Genomic DNA, 17,156 nt, shown 5'->3' on the forward strand with positions numbered 1-17,156 from the left:
CCACCATGCCAGGCTAATTTAAAAAAAAAAATTGGCCGGACGCAGTGGCTCAACGCCTGTAATCCCAGCACTTTGGGAGGCCGAGGTGGGCGGATCACGAGGTCAGGAAATTGAGACCATCCTGGCTAACACAGTGAAACCCCATCTCTATTAAAAATACAAAAAATTAGCTGGGCTTAATGGCAGACCCAGCTACTTGGGAGGCCGAAGCAGGAGAATCACTTGAACCCAGGAGGTGGATGTTGCAGTGAGCCGAGTTTGCGCCACTGCACTCCAGTGTGAGTGACAGAGCGAGACTCTGTCTCAAAAAAAAAAAATTTTTTTTTTGTTTAAGAGACAGGGTCTTGCTATGTTGCACAGGTGGTCTGAAACTCCTGGCCTCAAGTGATCCTCCTGCCTCAACTTTTCAATGTGCTGGGATCGTCGGTGTGAACCACTGTACCTGGCCCAAAGATTTCTTAAGATGCAAAAAGTAAAAGAAAAAAAGTGATACATTTATTTTCACCAAAATTAATAGCTTCTCATTGAAACAGCCAGTCTGAAAAATTTGCGGAACCCATCATTTCACTTACCCGCAGTCAGTATTTCATGCCTGGGGGTGAGGCAGGAAGTCCTAAGGTGGGGAGGTGCAGTATGGTTTTCTCAGTGTAAGTGAGCGAGGATGGAAACCGTTGTGTTGTGGTGCTCCGTGTTGCCACTGGGCAGCACCACGTGTTACTTGTGTCCTGAATCCTGCACTGATGACTGAGTCAACACCTCACATTACCAACCCCTCTTTTCTCCTTCGGCTGCTTCATCCTGACTGCCTCTGCCTGGATTCCATAGTTTACCACTTCCAGGATTCTGTGCCTCCTTGAGACGGTACCTTGGCATGAAAGCCCCTACCCGTGGTTTTACTCAACTGCTGGCCTTCCTCTTTTTTTTTTTTGTAATGGTGCTCTGTCACCCAGGCTGGAGTGCAGTGTTGCGATCTCGGCTCAACACAACCTCCAGCTCCTGGGCTCAAGTGATTCTTGTGGCTCAGCCTCCTGAATCACTGGGACTACAGGCACCATCATGACCTGCTAATTTTTGTATTTTTTTTTTTTTTTTTTTTGAGATGGAGTCTTGCTCTGTCACCCAGGCTGGAGTGCAGTGGCGCGATCTCGGCTCACTGCAAGCTCTGCCTCCCGGGTTCACGCCATTCTCCTGCCTCAGCCTCTCGAGTAGCTGCGACTACAGGCGCCCACCACCACGCCCGGCCAATTTTTTGTATTTTTATTAGAGACAGGGTTTCACTGTGTTAGCCTGGATGGTCTTGATCTCCTGACCTCGTGATCCGCCCACCTCGGCCTCCCAAAGTGCTGGGACTACAGGCGTGAACCACTGTGCCTGGCCAATTTTTGTATTTCTAGTAGAGATGGGGTTTCACCATGTTGGCCAGGCTGGTCTCGAACTCCTGACCTCAAATGATTTGCCCACCTCTGCCTTCCAAAGTATTGGTATTACAGGCATGAGCCACTGCGCCCAACCAACTGTCAGCCTTCTGATGCTCGTTTGTGACAATAAGGGAGAACGTGGTTGGTGCTGTGCTCCGTGTCCACCGTCACTGCCAGTTCAACAGTCAGCCGGAGTTTCTACTGGCAGACAGTCCCATGGCACTTCTCACTGGCATATCTGGTCGCCTTCGGTCTCCTCACCCCGGCGACCACTGTCCCATGCCCTCAGCAGATGGGTCACTCCCACTCCATGAGAGAATGGAGGCCAGGAAACCCCACTCCGCATCCTCTTGAATCCCAACCCAGGCTTGCACTTCCTGCCTCGCAGCGGAAGAGGTCTCCCTCTCCAGTGCCCGAGCCCTCGATGGTTTCTCCGTCGTCTTTCTCCTGCCTTCTCAGACCTTGCACTTTGAATCTGTCTTTTCTCGTGTATCAGCATGTCTACTGCTTCACAGCACTTCAACACGCAAGATCACTCCCCTGTTATCCACCTAATTTTATCCCCTTCCAACCTTCCCTCTGGTTTCTCCTTAAAATTTTCAGTTTATTTATTTTTTATTTTTTGTAGAGGTGACGTCTCACTATGTTGCCCAGGCTGACCTTGAACTCCTGTGTTCAAGCGATCCTCTTGTTTCAGCCTCTCAAAGTGCTGGGATTACAGGTATGAGGCACTGTGCAGAGCCAAACATTTTTAGTGTCTTTAAAGTTAAGCATTCATCACTTTACCTCACAGCCCACATTTCTTTTTAAAAAAATAAATTCAGACATAATTCACATACATACCATAACATTCACCCCTTTAAAGTATATAATTCAGTGACTTTTAGTAAATTTATAAAGTTGTGTAACCATCAACCCTGTCTCATTTCACAGCATTTTTATCAACCCGAAAAGGAAACCCCACATTCATTTGCAGTCACTGCCTGTCCTCTCCCCACAGTCCCTGATAACCACTAATTTACTTACTTTTTTTTTTTTTTTGAGACAGAGTCTTGCTCTATTGCCCTGGCTGGAGTGCAGTGGCTCGATCTTGCCTCACTGCAACCTCTGCCTGCCGGGCTCAAGCGATTCTTCCGTCTCAGCCTCCTGAGTAGCTGGGATTATAGGCACCTGCCACCACGCATGGCTAATTTTTCTATTTTTAGTAGAGACGGAATTTCACCATGTTGGCCAGGCTGGTCTTAAACTCCTGACCTCCAGTGATCCACCTGCCTTGGCCTCCCAAAGTGCTGGGATTACAGGCGTGAGCCACCAGCCTGGACGAAGTTGTCATTTTTTTTCTTTTTTTTTTTTTTTTTGAGAAGGAGTCTTGTCTTGCACTGTCACACAGGTTGGAGTGCAGTGGTATGATCTTGGCTCACTGCAACCTCCGCCTTCTGGGTTCAAGCAATTCACGTGCCTCAGCCTCCCGAGTAGCTGGGACTACAGGTACGAGCCACCACGCCCAGCTAATTTTTATATTTTTAGTAGGGACGGGGTTTTACCATGTTGGCTGCGCTAGTTTCAGACTCCTGACTTCAGGTGGCCTGCCTGCTTTGGCCTCCCAAAGTGCTGGGATTAGAGGCATGAGCCGCCATGCCTGGCCAAATCTACATTCCATCTCTGATTCATGAATTCTGTAGATTTTATATCAATGGAGTTAAACAATCTGTGGCCTTCTGTGTCTGTCTGGCTTCTTCATTTCAGGAGGATGTTTTCAAGGTTCATGCAAGTTTCATCCTGGGTCAGTGCCTCATCCCCAACCGTTTTTTTCGGGCTGCATAATATTCCATTATGTGCATACATTTTGTTTGTCCACTCATCAGTTGATAGGCATTTGGATTATTTTCACGTTTAGGCTATTATGAATAATGCTGCTGAGAACATTTGTGTACATATTTTTCTGTGGACATGGCTTTTCTCTTGGGTATAACCTTAGGAGTGAGATAGCTGGACCGTGTGTTAACTCTATATTGAACCATTTTTTAAAAAAATACTTTATTTCTGAAACACCATCTACGTTTAACTTTTTGAGGAACTGCTGCCTATTTTCCAAAGTGGCTACATCATTTTAAATTGCCACTAGCAGTGTATGAGAGTTCCGATTTCTCTACATTCTCCCCTACACTGCCATTATCTATTTTTTTCCCCTTGAGACAGGTTCTTGCTCTGTTGCCCAGGCTGGAGTGCAGTGGTGTGATCACAGCTCACTGCAGCCTGCAACTTCTGGGCTCAAGCGATCCCCCTGCCTCAGCCTCTCAAGTAGCTGGGATTGCAGGTGCGCAGCGCATGCCTGGCTGATTTTTGAATTTTTGTTGAGATGGGGTCTTGCTACATTGCCTGGGCTGGTCCTGAACTCTTGGGCTCCAATAATCCACCTCTTTAGTTTATGAAAGCATTGGGATTACAGGCGTGAGCCACCACGCTTGGCCTGTTAACCTGACTTTTTGATTCTAGCCATCATAGTGGATAAAGTGGTATTTGGTTGTAGTTTTGTGTTTCCTTAATGTCCAATGACACTGGACATCTTTTTCTGTACTTGGTCGTTTGTACATCTTTTGAAGCATACATATTCCTTTGTCCATTTTTAAATTTTTTTGTGTGTGTGTATGTGTGACTGAATCTCACTCTGTCACCCAGGCTGGATTGTAGTGGCATGATCACAGCTTCCTACACCCTCAGCCTCCCTGGGCTCAAGTGATTCTCCCTCAGTCTCCTGAGTAGCTGGGACTACAGGTGTATGCCACCATGACTGGCTAATTTTTAAATTTTTTGTAGAGATGGGGTCTCTCTATGTTGCCCAGGCTAGTCTTGAATTCCTGGGCTCAAGGGATACACCTGCCTCAGCCTCCCAAAGTGCTAGGATTACAGGCAGGAACCACTGTGCCTGCCCTGTCTTTTAATTGTTCTGTTGTAAATTATTTACTTTGGATACGAGTTCCATGTCAGACATATGAATTTACAGTAATTTCTCCTGTTCTGTGGATTATCTTTTTAAAATGGTGTCATTTGCAGCACAAACGTTTTAAATTGTGATGTCCAGTGTATCTATGTTTCTTTTGTTAGCTGTGTTTTCAGTGTCATATCTAAGAAACCACTTCCTAAACCAGAACCCCGAAGATTCACGCCTATGTCTGTATTTATCTGGAGACAGAGTCTCATTCCGTTGCCCAGGCTGGAGTGCAGTGGCATGACCTCGGCTCACTGCAACCTCCGCCTCCCGAGTTCAAGCGATTCTCCTGCCTCAGCCTCCCGGGTAGCTGGGATTATAGGCGCGCACCACCACGCGCAGCTAATTTTCTGTATTTTTAGTAGAGACAGGGTTTCACCATGTTGGCCAGACTCGTCTGGAACTCCTGACCTCAAATGATCCTCCCGCCTCGGCTTCCCAAAGTGCTGGGATTATAGACGTGAGCCACGTCTGTGTCTTTTAATAGAGTTTTATCGTTTTTGGCCGGGCGTGGAAGCTCCCACCTGTAATCCCGCCCAAGGTGGGCGGATCACTTGAGGTCGGGGGGGTTCGAGACCAGCCTGGCCAACTTGGTGAAACCCCCTTCTCTACTAAAAATACAAAAAATTAACCGGGCGTGGTGGCGCGAGTCTGTGGTCCCACCTAGTCGGGAGACTGAGGCAGGAGGATCACTGGAGCCCCGGAGTTCGAGGCCAGCCTGGGCCACACAGGGTTTGGGTCTTGCATGTCAGCCTGGTCTGTTTGGTGAATCTGCAGAGTATGAGAACTGGCGGCCCACTTCTGTTCCCCGTGGGCGCACTTCCCGAACTGCGCGTGGAAAAGCCAGGTTGCTGCGCCTCCGTCAGTCTCGGCCCCGCCCCCGCTTTCTTCAGTCTCGGCCCCGCCCCGCCTCCGTCAGTCTCGGCCCCGCCCCCGCCTTCCTCAGTCTCGGCCCCGCCCCCGCCTTCCTCAGTCTCGGCCTCGCGTTCGGCCTCGCCCCCGCCCACCGCGCAGAGTGTCGCGGCGCCTTAGTCCTCTGGCGCCCTCGTCCTCCGGCGCCCTCGTCCTCCAGCGCCCTCGCGCGGTCAGAGCCGCGCCGCGAAAGCGCAGCTCTACGGGAGCGCCGACGCGCGTCCCTTCCGGCTCGCCGTAGCAGCCTTGCCGCCGCTTCCTCCGCCGGGGCCCCGGATGCGATGAGCGGCTGCGGCGCCGCTTCCATCCTCCCGCTCTCCTGACGCGGCCGGAGCCCAGCCCGGAGGCCCAGGGTAAGTAAGGGCGGAGGCGCGGGAGGCTCTCCGGACGGCAGCGGCCAGGGCCCTGGGGTCGCGTAGCCGCAGCCGCCGGCGTACAGGGCCCGCTCGCCGGCCGGCCTCGGGCTTCGCGTGGGGACCAGGCCGTGGTGGCTGCCGTGTGCGACCCCGGGCGGGCGACCGCGCTGAGGGCTCACGGGCCCGGGTCTTTCGTGTCGTAGCGCCCGTCGCCGGCAGGTCGCACGATGCGCGCCCGTTTCGCTGGGTCCCCCGGGCTCCTGGGCTGGGGGCGTGGTCGATGGCAGCTCGGCCTGGCGGCCTTGCGGGAATCGGGGGACTCGGCCGGCACCTCCTGGTTCTCGGGGCTGCGTGGGTGGCTGTTGATTCTGGCGCGCGCGTGGGCTTCCCTCGCGGTCACGAACGCGACGCTGAGGTGCGAGGATGGGACGTCCAGAACCACTTCCCTGAGGCGCGACGGGGCGAATTCACCCAGCACTGAAGGACCCCGCGCCACGGGTGTCCCGGAACGCGCCGCCACGGGGGTGACAGCGCGGTCCGAATCCGCTGCTTGTCGGCGTAGACCCGCCTGGTCCTCCACCGCCGAGCCTTAGGAATCGCGGCCGTCTCCGCCGGGAGCGCCTCGGCTCACACACCTGCGGCCCACGGGCCTCCGCTCGGCTGTCGCCGTGTCAGTGACGGAAAAGTAACGCCTCCCGGTGCTTTGTTAGTGTTACTTTTTGAGACGGTGTCTCGCTCTGTTGCACAGGTCGGCGTGCGGTGGCGCGATCACGGCTCACTAGAGCTTCGACCTCCCGAGGGGTTGGGACCGCAGGCTTGGGCCACCATGCCCGGCTAACTTTTTATTTTGATTTGTTTTATTATTTTATTTTAATTTTTTTGAGACGGGGCCTGTCTCTGTCGCCCGGGCTGGAGTGCAGTGGCGCGATCGCGGCTCACTGCAACCTCCGCCTCCTGGATCCAAGTGATTCTCCTGCCTCAGCCTCCCATGTAGCTGGGACTGCAGGCGCCCGCCACCGCGCCCGGCTATTTTTTTTTTTTTTTTTTTTTTTTTGTATTTTTAGGAGAGATGGGATTTCATCGTGTTGCGTTGGTCAGGCTGGTCTGGAACTCCTGACCTCGTGATCCGGCCCCGTTGGCCTCCCTAAGTGCTGGGACTACAGGCATGAGCCACCGTGCCCGGCCAATTTTTTTGGGTTTTAGTAGAGACGGGGTTTCACTGTGTTGCCCAGGCTGGTCTCGAACTCCTGAGTTCGGGCAGTCTGCCCTCCTCGCCCTCCCAAAGTGTTAGGATTACAGGCGTGAGGCACCACGCCCGGCCAATTTTTTATTATTTGAATTAGGGTCTTACTGTGTTGCCCAGGCTGGTCTCGAGCTCCTGAGCTCAAACAGCCCTAGCGCCTTGCCCTCCCAGTGCTGGGACTGTAGCGTGAGCCGTGGCGCCGGGACCGTGGAAGTGTTCATAGGGCTTCTTTATGGGTTCATGGATGAGTTGTAGTCTTTTTTACTTATTTGTGTTCTGTCTTTCTTTTTTTAGCAGAATATGTGCAGTAAAATGATTTTTTGTAATTCTTATTATTATTTTTAGACAGAGTCTCACTCTGTCTCCCAGGCTGGAGTGCAGTGGCAGGATCTCGGCTCACTGCAACCCCTGCCTCCCGGGTTCAAGCAATTCTCCTGCCTCAGCCACCTGAGTAGCTGGGACTACAGGCGCCCGCCACCACGCCCGGGTAATATTTGTATTTTTAGTAGAGACGAGGTTTCACCGTGTTGGCCAGACTGGTCTCAAACTACTGACCTCTTGATCCGCCTGCCTCGACCTCCCAAAGTGCTGAGATTACAGGCGTGAGCCACTGCACCCAGCCTCTACTGGTCTCTTAAACCAACTTCAGTTAAGCTTTTGGTCTCTATCTCTCTACTGAAACAGCTCCTTTGGGGATTTCTGGTGCCTCCACATTGCCAGGTTCCCTTTTAGCAGCTCTTACAGCAGCAGCTTGTGGCTTCCTTGAAACATTATCTCCCTCAGGCATGGAGACACCCCTCTTGAATGGTTCTCCACTTACCTTACTGGCTGCTACCCCCAGTCTCCTTGCTGATCCCTTCTCATCTCTGTTACCTGTGAATGCTACACTGCCTCAGGGCAATCCTCAGACCCTTTCTCTGGTCTGTAAGTCCCGGATATTATAATCTTGTGTCGACTGAACGTAACTTACTGGCGTGTCCCGCATTGCATCTGGCTAGATCTTTCTACGCCACACTGCTACTTTTACATGTGAGAAACCTGTTTCATTTTTGTGTGTGTGTGTTTGTTTTATGTGTGTGTATTTTTTTTTTTTTTTTTTTGAGGCAGAGTCTCGCTCTGTTGCCCAGGCTGGAGTGCAGTGGCGTGATCTCGGCTCACTGCAAGCTCCACCTTCCGGGTTCACGCCATTCTCCTGCCTCAGCCTCCTGAGTAGCTGGGACTACAGGCACCCGCCACCTCGCCCGGCTAATTTTTTGTATTTTTAGTAGAGATGAGGTTTCACCGTGTTAGCCAGGATGGTCTCGATCTCCTGACCTCGTGATTCGCTCGCCTTGGCCTCCCAGAGTGCTGGGATTATAGGCATGAGCCACTGTGCCTGGCTGGGAACCTGTTTCTTACACGCTCTGTTCTCTCTCAGTCAGGGGCAGCTTCACTCTCTCTGTTGCTGTGGTTATAGCACCTTGTAGTGAACTATGCATTTCTTCGGCATCCTAAGTCTGACCTGTCAGTGCTTTCTAGAGTGGTCTCAGACATGACTTCTGCAGTTTACTCTCAGCATGGCAGCTGAGTGATGTGTTTAAAACAGAAATCACATCGTGTGCTTCTCTGCTCCCTTCATGGTTTCTCATCTTCAGACCAAAAGCCAGAGTTCTGAAGGCAGTTTCTGGAGGCCATTAGTGACCAAGCCTCTGCTGTCTCTGTGGCCTGTGGCCTTGTGGTCCAGCACCCAACTGATCACCTCATGACCCCAGCCACTCTCCTTGAGCCACCAACTGCACCTGGCTCAGCGCTTGGGCACGTGTTGCTTCTGTCTAGCACATTGGGACCTACATGGGCATGGGTCTCACTCTCATCTAGTGTGTTCTTTCAAAATTCTGTTATTCAGAGAGGCCTTCCCTCCTTGCCCTGCATCATGGCAACTGGCCCGCCTCCCCGAAGTAGCTCCCTCCCCTTATTCTGCATAAGTCTCTTCCATTGCACTTAGTACCTGGCACGTGCCACTTTGCTTTGCTCACTCTTAGATCCCCAGTGTGTCAAACAGTATCTGACATTAAATGTGCAGTAACAATTTGTTGAATAAGTAGATGAATGCAAAAGTTTTTTTTTTTTTTTTTTTTTTTTTTTGAGACGGAGTCTCGCTCTGTCGCCCAGGCTGGAGTGCAGTGGCGCGATCTCGGCTCACTGCAAGCTCCGCCTCCCGGGTTCCCGCCATTCTCCTGCCTCAGCCTCCCGAGTAGCTGGGACTACAGGCGCCCGCCACCGCGCCCGGCTAATTTTTTTCTATTTTTTGTAGAGACGGGGTTTCACCATGGTCTCGATCTCCTGACCTTGTGATCCGCCCGCCTCGGCCTCCCAAAGTGCTGGGATTACAGGCGTGAGCCACCGCGCCCGGCCTGTACTACGTTTTTGAGAAGTGTTATTTTAGATGAACAGTTTCTCTGCATTATAGTTGCTTGTCTTTGTTTCTCTAACTTGTTTATAACATCACTGAGGTCGGGAGCCATTTAACAAAACTGAAGTATAATTTACATATGGTGAAAGTTTATGCTTTGTTTTTTTTTTTTGTTTTTTTTTTTTTTTTTGAGACGGAGTCTTGCTCTGTCGCCCAGGCTGGAGTGCAGTGGCCGGATCTCAGCTCACTGCAAGCTCCGCCTCCCGGGTTCATGCCATTCTCCTGCCTCAGCCTCCCGAGTAGCTGGGACTACAGGCGCCCGCCACCTCGCCCGGCTATTTTTTTTTTGTAGTTTTATTAGAGACGGGGTTTCACTGTGTTAGCCAGGATGGTCTCGATCTTCTGACCTCGTGATCCGCCCGTCTCGGCCTCCCAAAGTGCTGGGATTACAGGCTTGAGCCACCGCGCCTGGCCTATGCTTTGTTTTTTTGAGACGGAGTTTCGCTCGTTGCCCAAGCTAGAGTGCAATGGTGCGATCTTGGCTTACTGCAACCTCTGCCTTCCGGGTTTGAGCAATTCTCCTGCCTCAGCCTCCCAAGTAGCTGGAATTACAGGTGTGCGCCACCGTGCCTGGCTAATTTTGTATTATTGGTTAGGGATGGGGTTTCTCCATGTTGATCAGGCTGGTCTTGAACTCCTGACCTCAAGTGATCCACCTGCCTCGGCCTCCCAAAGTGTTGGGATTACAGGCATGAGCCAGCGCGCTCATCCAAGTTTATGCTTTTTAGTGTACGGTTGAATTTTTTTTTCTTAGTCCATTTAATGTTGCCATCTGTGTACTTTTTGTTTTTTTGAGACAGAATCTTGCTGTGTTGCCCAGGCTGGAGTGTAGTGGTGTGATCTTGGCTCATTGCAACCTTCACCTCCCAGGATCAAGGAATTCTCCTGCCTCAGCCTCCTGAGTAGCTGGGATTACAGGCACGTGCCACCATGTCCAACCAAATTTTGTATTTTTAGTAGAGACGGGGGGTTTTACCATGTTGGCCAGGCTGTTCTCGAACTCCTGACTTCAGGTGATCCGCCTGCCTCGGCCTCCCAAAGTGCTGGGATTACAGGCATGAGTCACTGCACCCGGCCCATCTGTGTACTTTTGAGAGATACATTCCGTCTTGTAACCAGCATCACAAATCAGGCTGTAGCTACAGTTCTTTACTTCCCCATTTCCTCATGCCCCTCTCTAGTCAGCTCTGTCTCCGCCTTCAGCCCGTCAGGTTCTGTTCTAGTGTCTGTCCCCACCATTTTCCTTGTCCAGAATGTCATGCCAGTGACCTACACCGCCCTCGGCCTCGTTATTTGGCATCTTGCACCTGTGAGACTCAACTGTGTTGTGGGTGTGTCAGTGGTTTGTTCCTTGGTGTTGCTGGATTGTGTCTGTTGTATGGCTCTATCACGGTTTGATGTGTCTGCATCAGGGGAAGGTCAGTTTTAATATTCTGATATGTTTCAGTGGATCTTTTTCTGTATGTTTAACTTAGTAGTGATTGTGTTATGCAATTGGTAACCTGCTTTTTTCACTTAATATATTTGGAAATTTTGGTTTTATTACATATTTTTCATCTAGAACTTCAACACTGGAAATTTCTGATTATGTTTTTTAATTTTTTTGTTATTCTGCAGTGAGTATTATTTATGTACAATTTTTTAGATTGGTAGGTTAATTTCCTTTAGATAGATTTCTAGAAGTAGGGTTACTAGGCCAAAAGTTTTGGGGTCAGATGGGTTCTTTCCACTTTCCTACTGCCGTATGCAGTCTACTCCTACAGGGCGTTGTTTTGGTTCTGAACCTATTTGAAATCTTTTCTACACCTTCCCAAATTGCTTCTGTAATTCCTTTTAGCAGGATTAGTGGAGTGCCAGTTGTCTGATTTAATGTCTTGGCTAAGTGGGTCTGGGGAAGTATTTATTTTAGTCTGTATTCGTCTTTTTAGTAGCAAGGTTGGTCATTTTCCTCTAAGCTGATTAAGTACATGCTTTTCTCCTTTTGTGAACTTTTTTTTTTTTTTTTGAGTAGGAGTCACGCTCTGTTGCCCAGGCTGGAGTGCAGTGGCGAGATTTTGGCTCACTGCAACCTCCACCTCCCAGGTTCAAGCGATTCTCCTGCCTCAGCCTCCCAAGTAGCTGGGATTACAGGCATGTGCCACCAAACCCGGCTAATTTTTTGTATTTAGTAGAGACAGGGTTTCACCATATTGGTCAGGCTGGTTTTGAACTCCTGACCTCAGGTGATCCACCCGCCTCAGCCTCCCAAAGTGCTGGGATTACAGGCGTGAGCCACCATGCTCAGCCTCTTTTTGTCTTTAATTCATTTTTCTACTGGGATTTTAATGTTTTTCTTACTGATTTGTATGAGTGCTTTTTACGGTATTGGTAATAGCTTTTTGTCATATCTACTTCAAATATTCTTTCCAAGATATTTAGTTTTGGATTTTGATGATTTAGTTTTTGAGTTTTAAACATTTAAAAATTATCTTCAAATCTTTCTATTTTTTCAGTTACAACTTTATGATTTTTGGTTTTTTTTTTTTGGGACGGAGTCTCGCTCTGTCGCCCAGGCTGGAGTGCAGTGGCCGGATCTCAGCTCACTGCAAGCTCTGCCTCCCAGGTTTACGCCATTCTCCTGCCTCAGCCTCCTGAGTAGCTGGGACTACAGGCGCCCGCCTCCGCACCCGGCTAGTTTTTTTTTTGTTTGTTTGTTTTTTTTTTTTTTTGAGGCCAAGTCTGGCTCTGTGGCCCAGGCTGGAGTGCAGTGGCTCGATCTCAGCTCACTGCAAGCTCCGCCTCCCGGGTTCACGCCATTCTCCTGCCTCAGCCTCCCGAGTAGCTGGGACCACAGGCGCCCGCCACCGTGCCGGGCTAAGTTTTTGTATTTTTTAGTAGAGACGGGGTTTCACCGTGTTAGCCAGGATGGTCTTGATCTCCTGACCTCATGATCCGCCTGCCTCGGCCTCCCAAAGTGCTGGGATTACAGGCGTGAGCCACCGCGTCCAGCCAGTTTTTTGTATTTTTTAGTAGAGGCGGGGTTTCACCGTGTTAGCCAGGATGGTCTCGATCTCCTGACCTCGTAATCTGCCCGTCTCGGCCTCCCAAAGTGCTGGGATTACAGGCTTGAGCCACTGCGCCCGGCCAACTTTATGATTTTTAAGGTTAGGGGATTGAATTTCCTTCAGAGATTTAGTAAATATTCACTTTTGTGTTCGAGTTTAACATTTTTTTTTTTCTATCACCTACCAGAAGAAACATTTTGATTTTTCATTTCTTTTTTTTTTTTTACATTTAATATAAAACTTAGAAAGTTAGCTTATAAAAATGCTTTATTTATTTATTTGCTTGTTTGAGACAGAGTTTTGGTTGTGTTGCCCAGGCTGGAGTGCAATGGCTCAATCTCTGCTCACTGCAACCTCCACCTCTCAGGTTCAAGCGATTCTCCTGCCTCAGCCTCCTGAGTAGCTGGGATTACAGGTGTGTACTACCACGCCCAGCTAATTTTTTTATTTTTAGTAGAAATGGGGTTTCACCATGTTGGTTAGGCTGGTGTCGAACTCCTGACCTCCAGTGTTCCGCCTGCCTTGGCCTCCGAAAGTGCTGGGATTACAGGCACGAGCCATCAGGCCCGGCCACTTAATTTATTTTGATGTATGGTTTGTGATGAGAGTTTAAGTTGAATTTTCTCAATGCATTAATTAGTTTTTTAATGTAACTTTAAAATTCCTAACGCTTACCTTTCCCCTGGTTTTCTGAATTACTGTATGTGAGAGTTTCTTTCTAGCCCTCATTTTCTCTTACTGATCTCCTTTGACACTCTGGGAATGTATTGTAAGGAAATAATCCCGAATATACTCTACCTATGTTAATTTAGCTTTTGTGCCTGTTTCACACTGATCTCCTATCGTAATGCTTGTTTAATAAGATCAGGAACAGAAGCTTGTTTTGAAAGTAATAAGCATTGTTAACTGCCCGCACCTGGAGCTCCTGTCCCTGCACCCACTCTGATGGGCTCTCTGCTGAGTGGTGGGAGGGGCATGCTCTTGGGTGTCTCTGTGGCCCTGCTCTTCCCCTGAGCTATGGTTGTTACAGCCTGTGTGCTGTCTTCTGACTCCCATCTTCAGAAACTAACCATCTGATCAAAGCATGCCTTTCTGCTGCTAGTTTAAATGTGCACTTTAAAAAATGTTTGTAAGGAATATACTTGTGCCTTTATAAATTCTGTAGTTTTTGATTTCATATATACCTATATTTCAGCTGGGTACCCGAAACTTGGAAGAGCCTTATACGTTTTGTAACTTCTTTTTTTGGGGGGATGGAATCTTGTTCTTCATTGCAGCATCAATTTCTTGGGCTCAAGTGATCTCCTTCAGCCTCCTGAGTAGCCAAGACTAAGGCTGCTACATTGCCACCATGGCTGGCTAATTTTTGTATTTTTCTTATAGAGATGGGGCCTCACTTTGTTGCCTAGGCTGGTCTTGAACACCTGACCTCAAGTGGTCCTCCTGCCTCAGCCTCCCCAGGTGCTGGCATTACAGGTGTGAGCCACCACACCTTGCCATTTTTTATCCTCTTTAGATTCATGATTTTTAAAAATCCACAGTGCATTTTCTCATAGAGATAAGCAGTGATGTCCTTGTGATGAACGGGGGTCTTGTTTGTCTTGGAGGAAGTAAGAAGCAGCTCTCTGATAGCTGTCCACCCAGGGTTAAGGTGAAGTCTCCCCAAGAAGACGGGGGCAGCTGGGTATGTCCAGCAGGACTGGAGAAGTCTGAATGGTGGCATCCAGGTCAAGCTGGCTTCTGTGGTGGGCCTAAATGTGAACCGGAATGTTGGGGGGTGGTGTGGCTTCTCACCCACTGGCTCAGTGCTAAACTATGACACCAAGAGTCCATCTGCTTCCCTTGAAAACTTGAATGAGATTTTTGCTCGTTTATGACATAAATTAGTTATTAAATAGATCCAAGCAGCAGCCACCCCCTTGATGTGGGACAGTGTCCCACCTCTCCTCTTGGAATGCTGGCACTCAGTTGGGTGCCAGGTGCCACTCACCATTGCATTTGCACCCTTGCTTCTCTTAGCGGGGAAAGAGCGACCACAGTGGGGAACAGATGGGGCTGCAGTGGTGGGGTCCACTGCTTACCTTTAGTCCTCCTTTCCCCTGTAGATACTGAAGTCTATAGGCCAGGTCTGACCCTGTCTCACCCCAGGATTACCCTTGTCTGCTCCATCCTCTGCTTCATCCTGTCCTGAAAGCTGACTTTCCTCAGTGGCCCCATCTGCTCCTCCACGACTGTTTCTCGTCCACTTGTGCTCAGCAGCGTTTGGGTTAGAGCTCCTTTGAGGTTGTGGTACAGCCTCCCAGAGAGTTTGCAAAACCAGAAAGGCGACTCACCCCAGAGTAAGAGCCAGGTCCTGGCCATCTCCCTTCTCTCTCCCTTGAGACCTTCTCAGTTTTTTCTCTTCGTGTGTTCTTAGGGAGAATGTTGAGATCTGAGGCCGTTCCCTACCTTCCACTCCAGGACTTGATGTCATATTTTCTCCTAGCTCCTGGCATAGGCTGGCAGCCTCCCCAGGGCAAGGACCGTCTTACCCGTGTCTATCTCTACTCTCCTGTGGTAGCACCGGGCCTGACACAAAACTAGGGCTCAGTGTCTTTGAACTGGATTTACAAGAGGAGAGTTTGCAGTTGAGGTAGTCCTGGAGGTTGATAAGAACTACTGGCTGGGGAGGGCTGGGTATTTGCTTCTGGCGAGGTGGTGCTGCACACCCTCATTCAACAAGAGTCACAGAATGCGTCCTGGGCACTGGGCGGCAGTGAGCAGGGAGCTGTCTCTCTGTAGGGAGAGGCGGGCAGAGGCTGGAAAGGGGCCTCGTGGTCCACAGCGTGAGTGTTGGCTTCAGACCTTGCTCTTCTGCCTGCCGGCTGTGTGGCCTTGAACAGCTCACAGATACTCCTATAGTTCAGTCTCCTAGTCCTTCAAATGGGGTGTGAGTAGTGCCTACCCCACAGGGCGGCCGTGAGGATTTGAGGGATGGCCTGGTCTCTCCAAGCGCCCACACAGGTTAGCTGTTGAGGTCAGCGATGATTGGTACGTTCCTCCCTCAGTAGGTGGTTTAGATTACTCACCCACTCCCATGGGGGCCACCCCAGGTACAGCAGTAACTGAGGACACATTTCTTCAGCTGTGCCATATTGATTGTGAGTCAACTCTGTCGTATGAATCAGATGCGGTGGGAACATACTTTCACAGTGTCTTTTCAGTGCCGTTAAATGATAATAAAACAATTATGTGTGCCTTCAAGTAACTTGATTTTAATTTTAATTTTTAGGAGAACGACACATTGGATATAGAAGGGAGGTGATCATGCACCATGGCACTGGCCCCCAGAACGTCCAGCATCAGCTGCAGAGGCCCAGGGCCTGCCCTGGCAGCGAGGGTGAGGAGCAGTCGGCCCACCCCAACCCACCCCCATCCCCCGCAGCTCCCTTCGCTCCCTCAGCGAGCCCATCGGCACCCCAGTCTCCCAGTTACCAAATACAGCAGCTGATGAATAGGAGCCCTGCAGCCGGGCAGAATGTGAACATCACCCTGCAGAGCGTGGGCCCTGTCGTCGGGGGAAACCAGCAGATCACACTGGCCCCGCTGCCGCTCCCCAGCCCCACCTCTCCAGGCTTCCAGTTCAGTGCTCAGCCTCGGCGGTTCGAGCACGGGTCTCCATCATACATTCAGGTCACGTCCCCACTGTCCCAGCAGGTCCAGACCCAGAGCCCCACGCAGCCCGGCCCCGGGCCGGGGCAGGCCCTGCAGAATGTGCGTGCAGGTGCTCCTGGCCCTGGGCTGGGCCTCTGCAGCAGCAGCCCCACGGGGGGCTTCGTGGATGCCAGCGTGCTGGTGAGGCAGATCAGCTTGAGCCCATCCAGTGGCGGACACTTTGTGTTTCAGGATGGGCCAGGACTCACCCAGATCGCCCAGGGAGCCCAGGTTCAGCTCCAGCACCCGGGTACGCCCATCACAGTCCGAGAGCGGAGACCCTCCCAGCCCCACACACAGTCAGGGGGCACCATCCACCACTTGGGACCCCAGAGCCCTGCAGCCGCGGGTGGGGCTGGCCTGCAGCCCCTGGCCAGCCCAAGCCACATCACCACGGCTAACTTGCCACCACAGATCAGCAGCATCATCCAGGGCCAGCTGGTCCAGCAGCAGCAGGTGCTGCAGGGGCCGCCGCTGTCCCGGCCCCTGGGCTTCGAGAGGACGCCCGGCGTGCTGCTCCCCGGGGCTGGGGGCGCAGCGGGGTTTGGGATGACGTCCCCACCTCCGCCCACTAGCCCTTCCAGGACTGCCGTGCCCCCAGGCCTTTCCAGCCTCCCACTCACGTCTGTGGGGAACGTGGGAGTGAAGAAGGCTCCCAAGAAGTTAGAGGAGATTCCCCCAGCCTCTCCGGAGATGGCGCAGATGAGGAAGCAGTGCCTGGACTATCATTACCAGGAGATGCAGGCTCTGAAGGAGGTCTTCAAGGAGTATTTGATTGAACTGTTTTTCTTGCAACACTTTCAAGGGAACATGATGGATTTCTTAGCTTTCAAGAAGAAACATTATGCCCCATTACAAGCATATCTTAGGCAAAATGATTTGGACATTGAAGAAGAGGAGGAGGAGGAGGAAGAGGAGGAAGAAAAGTCTGAGGTTATCAATGACGAGGTAAGAAATAGGAGTTAGTTTGCTTAGTACAAATCTTCTAGATGATCAGAGTCTATGCAACAATGAATTAAGTAATAATTTATTGAGCCTGCGGTATTTTA

At 50.7% G+C, this 17,156-nt stretch overlaps 1 protein-coding gene across 10 annotated transcripts in view; it reads left to right on the plus strand.

Annotated features, from left to right (window-relative positions):
- The first annotated feature begins 5,481 nt into the window (after positions 1-5,481).
- EP400 (E1A binding protein p400) overlaps positions 5,482-17,156 on the plus strand; it is a 127,997-nt gene continuing 116,322 nt past the window's right edge. For 3 of the 10 annotated variants that reach the window (XM_073021251.1, XM_008005256.3, XM_037987146.2), the window contains exons 1-2: positions 5,483-5,672; positions 15,686-17,055. In XM_073021251.1, the coding sequence (XP_072877352.1) occupies positions 15,721-17,055 (1,335 nt within the window). In that variant the 5' untranslated portion in view covers positions 5,483-5,672; positions 15,686-15,720. Of the gene's footprint in view, positions 5,673-15,685; positions 17,056-17,156 lie in introns of all 10 variants that reach the window. The other 7 variants (XM_008005262.3, XM_073021252.1, XM_008005260.3 and 4 more) reach the window with 4 other exon arrangements.

This window comes from Chlorocebus sabaeus, chromosome 11 (genome assembly GCF_047675955.1).
Source record: "Chlorocebus sabaeus isolate Y175 chromosome 11, mChlSab1.0.hap1, whole genome shotgun sequence".
Lineage (NCBI taxonomy): Eukaryota > Metazoa > Chordata > Mammalia > Primates > Cercopithecidae > Chlorocebus > Chlorocebus sabaeus.